The following is a 6000-nucleotide window of genomic DNA, read 5'->3' on the forward strand; positions in this document are numbered from 1 at the left end:
ATGCTCTTAGCACTGTTTAAGAAAGATCCCAAATTTTCTGATTTTAAGTGAATATTTCCAGTATTTCCAAGCTGTTTCTTCTTCAGTCATTATCTCTTCTGTAAATACAAGAACCGTCCAGTTGACTGCTCAAGCCAGAAAACTGGATATAGCCCTTGATTCCTCTCTCCTGCCCCATTATCGAAACTCTCCTGTTTTGTTTCCAGGGTGCCACTCAGTTCTGCTCATTTTTCCTTCAGTCTCACTGCTGTCATGCTAATGCAAGCCACCATTTCACTGGAATACAGATGGGGGGGGTGTTAAAAAGAGAAAATGTGTCATTTTAAGCAAATGTACAGGTCAGTGGTTTTAGTATACTCACAATGCTATGCCATCATACTAAAATGAGTATTTTGTAGAATGATGTAGAGTATTTTTATGACCCCAGCAGAAGCTATGTGCCCATTTTAATAGTAAGTTTTCATTCTCCCATCCTCTGGCAGCAACCGACTATGTCAGTGGATTCGCCTATTCTCGTTGATAAGATAGGATTCTACCATAAGTGGTCTTTTATGTTGGGCATTTCTCCTCAGTGTGACATTTTCTAGGCTCTTCCATGTTGTGATAGATTTCAGTACCTTATTGTTTTCGTGGCTCAGTAATCATCCCATTATATGTATATCTGCTTATTATTTGATAGACATTTGGATTGTTTCTACTTTTTATTACCAGTAATGTAGCTATTAACATACATGGGGGCATTTTTGTATGCACATATATTTTCAGTTCTCTTGGCTATGTATGTAGGAGTAGAATTGCTAGGTCACATGGTGATTCGGTTTACTAGCTTTTGAGGGGACTACCAAAGTATACTACAGCAGCGATATCATTTTATATTCTATATCAACATAGGACTATTTCATTTTCACCACATCCTTGCTAACACTCCACAGTAGACACTTAACTGAGCTCTTGGAATCTCTTCTCCAGTCTGTCTGCATAGAAGCAGAGTGATTGTTTTAAAATTTAAGCCAGCGGGGTGTGGTGGTGCACGCTTGTAATCCTCGTGCTTGGGAGGCTGAGACAGGAGGATCACAGTTGGCAGACAGCCTCAGCTACTTAGGCCCTTTGCAACTCAGTGAGACCCTGTTTCAAAATAAAGAAGAAAAATAGGCCTAGGGGTGTAGGTCAGAGGTAGAATGCCCCTGGGTTCCATCCCCCAGTACCAGCGCGCGCGCGCGCGTGCGCGCGCGCGCACACACACACACACACACACACACACACACACACACACAGTTCGTACTTAGCATATCTTTGCTCTCATAGTAAGAAACTGAACTATTTCAAACAATTTGATATGGAAAGCTAAGTAACAAGCTGACTTAGATTTTTTCCTCCACCCTTGCTTTATGCCTATGTGTGCTCTCACTCTTCTGCAAAAGGCCAATCTAGTTAATATCTCAGAACTGCTTAGAACAGTGACAGAGCCATATCTTAAGGACGACGTGTCAGTGTATTGATTTCCATTTCAGCAATCACTTGGGGAAGAACCTGCAGTTGCTGATGGACAGAGTGGATGAAATGAGCCAAGACATAGTCAAATACAACACGTACATGAGGAACACCAGTAAGCAGCAGCAGCAGAAGCATCAGGTTGGTACTGTGGACAGCACACTCATTTCTAGGTGGAAGGCTTTAAGAGTCCTCTTACAAAGGATCTAAATTAGCTTTCGTGAAACATTGACTGTTAGCTATAACTCCATCGTATTTTAAAACACTCTGTATAACATATTCCTAGCATATTATTTATAAGTTGTACTTAAAAATGCCTGACTTTCTTAGAGAGCTGGTATGTTAAGTTCAGAGTCTAATGTCAAGGTTATGCAAATAAGAGATACATTACTGGGGAAACCAGAGGCAGAGAGAGCCCGGTGTCACAGCTCGTCTCTTTACTGACTGTAATTGGTTTGGTGGTGGTTCATTGCAACGTACTTAGCTGTCTTCAGTTCATTTAAAAACCGAACAATTGTGATTAAGAGCAAGCAATTTTAATAGAAAATAATAGACCAACTGCTGTGAAATAGATAGTATAATACCAACAGAAACCCTAGAATTACCTGAATGTTCTCATATGCACATACATACATCTTTATTAGTGTTGCCTGAAGGCCATGTGTTTTTCACAGTTTCTGGGATAGTTTGGGGACTTTATTGCTCTGAAATGTTCTTATTTTTTGATTTCTAGATAAACTGATTCCAAAATCTATCTGTGGAAGGGGTATTTATATTTGACTGCTTTGTGTTCATTAAAATGAACCTTAAACAGGGTATTTTTATGTATAAAATTTCAAGTATGACAAAATAGTTTTAAGAATATTGTATTTGAAAAAAATTTGTATTAGTGTTCATTTATATAGTAAAATTTAAAATAATTTATTTTTTGCCACCCTGGAACCAAAATTTTGTAAATCTCTTATCTTCCTAACTGGACGTATGATAGTCACAAATTTTTAAAATTGCAAGGGGTGACACTTCAGCTTGATTTCATTTTCTTATAGGTGAAAGACTCTTTTAGGATGTCAAATTGAATATTTGTCACTCATGAAACAGTTGATTCTGAAAACAAATCAACGATACTTTTTAGAGTTCCAAGTGTCTTAAAATTTTGCATTTGATGTTTACATATACTTATTAGCATCATTCATAATTGCTCTTTTGTCTTGCCCTCCTGCCTCATAATGAGTAAACAAAAAGTCTGCAAAGCAAGTTATTCCTCTTCTTGGGGAAAATTTTGTCATTATCTTTGGTTTTCATAGGGATCTAAGAACTTTAAACTTTTACCAGCCTACCTTGGTTTCCCATTACCTGACTATTTATTTATTTATTTATTTATTTATTTATTTATTTATTTAGTGGTACTGGGGTTGGAACCCAGAGGCTTTCTACCTCCAAGCTATACTCCCAGATCTATTTTTTATATTTTATTTGGAAACAGGGTCTCACTAAGTTGCCGAGAGCCTCACTAAGTAGCTGAGGCTGGCTTCGAACCTGTGCTATCCTCCTGTCTCAGCTTCCCATGCATTGGGATTACAAGTGTGCGCCACCATGCCCAGCCTGACTTTTTAAAAGGCTGTGTGTGAAATTATTTCCACTGCTCTTATGAACCATTCACAAGTATTAGTTCTTAGTTGTTTGATATATAAGTTTACAGGTGATCTATGTATCCCCACCTTCTCTTCAGAGGATCATAGGAATCCAGAGTTTGAACATGATGGTGCATGCTTATAATCCAAGTACTTGGGAGGCTGAGATAGTAAAATAGCAAGTTTGCTACCAGCCTAGTGAGTCCCTCCACAGCTTGGTGAGACCCTGTTTCAAAATTTAAAAACAATAATAATAATACAGTAGGGCTGGGGGTGTAGCTCAGAGACAGAATGCCCCTGGGTTCTATCCCCAGACCCCCCCCCCCAACCTGGCCCAAAAGTATTTGAAGAATTATCTGACTAGAATTCTTCCTTAGCTACAGAGCTAAGGCACAGATGACCATCTGTTAAGAATAGTAGCATCAGTGGGCACAGTAGCAATAAGATTATTAGTTTTATTATTACTTTAGGTCTCTAGGGATAAACCTAAAAGAATCACCCAGCGTTGCTCATTCCTTAGTGTTAAAATGCGATGAATCATTTACCTCTCATCTTAATGCCAGAGTACTACCTTTCATCCACTAATCCTGAGTTTCAAGCCCCGGTACTTCCAGAGCTTGTTTTGTTTTAATCATTCGTCACAGACCATCAGAATGCAAAGTGACACTAGAGTTTACAAAAAGAAATTTTCTTCCACTCTTGCCATATTTAGCTTCTTAAGTAAATAGCCAAATATTGCCATTTATGAAACCAGTTGGAACTCAGAACAATGGAGTTTTGCTGGTGTTTTAGGTGAGAGAGGTCTTCTTTTCTCCTCAGATGCAGGAAAATAACCAAATCATTTTGTAGTATCAGCAGCGCCGCCAGCAGGAGAACATGCAGCGCCAGAGTCGCGGAGAACCCCCGCTTCCCGAGGAAGACCTGTCCAAGCTCTTCAAGCCACCCCAGGCCCCTGCCAGGATGGATTCCCTGCTCATCGCAGGTACTGTGAGCCAGCGCGAGGCACGCTGGGCCTCTGTTCTTTGGGAAGCAGGAGACAGTGAGGCACTTAAAATAGAAAAGTAGGCCTGAAAGCTGTAGAGTCGGTATACTTTCAATGAAGGATGGATTTGAGGCTCGCAGCTATAGTTTCTGAAATTTAGGAATCTCGTAGTCTGTTTTTTCTCAGGTCCTTTCAGTGCCTCAGTCAGTATGTATCTAAACATTTTTGAGATAGCATTATCAGCTTTGTAAAATGGAAAGGTTTTATTTAAGTCATCTTTCCTGGAATTCAAGGAAAAATGTTTACAGTGTCATAATGTAGAAGATCATGTAGTTCAATTCCCTTTTTATTTGCTACTCTGGTAATGTGCTCTGGTACTTTTAAGTTTCGAACTGAAGAAAATGTTGCCCTTTAACTCATTTCAACGTCAGTGCAGTGTAATTCTGGATGAACTTAGAGGACACTTAGCATTTGACATCACCTTTAAGTGGTAATGGTCTTGTGTCCTATGCTAGATGTTAATTTTGGTATCACATTCATGTTCTTTAAGACCAGGTTAAAAAAATTGTAGTGCTTACACTCTCAAGAAATGCGTAGCTTGTTGCATTAGATTGGACATTTAGTTTTAAGACATAAAAGGCAGTGATGGGCCCTCCCTCAGGAGAAGCCTCTGCTTTTGTCTCGGAAGAAAAGCTCTTAAAAAGTTCATTTCCAAAGCTCAGACTGAAAGCTGTTCTACCTGTTCACTGGGCGGTTCCCACTGCTCCGCAGGCGGTGGTCTTGTCTTGTTAATGCCTCCTTTCTGGCTGTGGAGGAGAGCCAGTGCTGCTCTCTGTATTCTCTTAGTACACTGTTGGTCTGATCTGCATCATCAGTACCTTTTGATTGATAGATAATTTACAGCTGATAATCTCTGGAAAATGTGTAGGGCTGTGTTTTTCTTTTCTTTTATATGTAGTCAAGATGGCTTCTTTCCAAAATAAACTATATTCTTTATTATTTCTTATGGAAAAATACAATTGGATTTTATTTTACAAATTCTTGGTTAGAAACAAAATATTGGTGATTTCTATATGATGCTGACTTTCTGCACTAACATGCTAGATCATTTAGATCATTTTACAGTTTGTGGAATGTTACAACTCTCTCTCTCTCTCTCTCTCTCTCTCTCTCTCTCTCTCTCTCTCTCAAATACACAGGCCAGATTAACACTTACTGCCAGAACATCAAGGAGTTCACTGCCCAAAACTTAGGCAAACTCTTCATGGCCCAGGCTCTTCAGGAATACAACAATTAAGAAAAGGAAGTTTCCAGAAAGGAAGTTAACGTGGACTCTTGAGATCACGCCAGGACAACTCTTGGAAGAAACGTTTTTGCATATTAAAAAGCAAAGGGGAAGCCTTAATGTCATTGTTGTCTTTGGCTGCAATGTCTTTCTAGCCAGTAATAAAAAATTAAAATCTTGACTGTTCCTTTAGTTTTACGTGTATTTTTATCTATCCTATTTTTATTTTATTTCCAAAAGATAAAACAAGGCTCTGCCAGAAGCTGGGGTTGGAGGTGTATATAATTCAGTGGTGTAGCTCTCACATGGCATATTGGAAACCCTCAGTCCCCAGCACCACAAAGTGCAAAAGGAGAAGAGGAAGGTTCTGCTGATCTGCAACACTACTCGTGGCCATTGCGTATTTGAGTGTGACCATGTTAGGCTCAGGGAATATGGCGATAAAGCCAGCCATGGCTCTGCCCATGGGGACTGTAAACCCTTATTGTTCATTTCCCTGAATTCTAATTACCTGGATTTTGAATTTGATTTTGAAGTTAAACAAAGCACCCATAAAGTATCAAAAAACAAAATAAAAAGGAATAATGCTGCAGTAAACATGAGTAGGCAGA

The 6000-nt window shown here is 39.2% G+C and overlaps 1 protein-coding gene across 5 annotated transcripts in view; it reads left to right on the forward strand.

Moving 5' to 3' along the window:
- EIF3H (eukaryotic translation initiation factor 3 subunit H) overlaps positions 1–5401 on the forward strand; it is a gene marked incomplete at both ends in the record, with an annotated part of 101764 nt that extends 96363 nt beyond the window's left edge. For 3 of the 5 annotated variants that reach the window (XM_080694637.1, XM_080694641.1, XM_080694640.1), the window contains 3 exons: positions 1512–1632; positions 3972–4104; positions 5304–5401. In XM_080694637.1, coding sequence (XP_080550763.1) covers positions 1512–1632; positions 3972–4104; positions 5304–5401 — 352 coding nt within the window. The remainder of the gene's footprint in view (positions 1–1511; positions 1633–3971; positions 4105–5303) is intronic. The other 2 variants (XM_080694638.1, XM_080694639.1) reach the window with 2 other exon arrangements.
- Between the last annotated feature and the right edge of the window lie 599 nt (positions 5402–6000).

Source organism: Muscardinus avellanarius (assembly GCF_963383645.1).
Source record: "Muscardinus avellanarius genome assembly, chromosome: 4".
NCBI lineage: Eukaryota > Metazoa > Chordata > Mammalia > Rodentia > Gliridae > Muscardinus > Muscardinus avellanarius.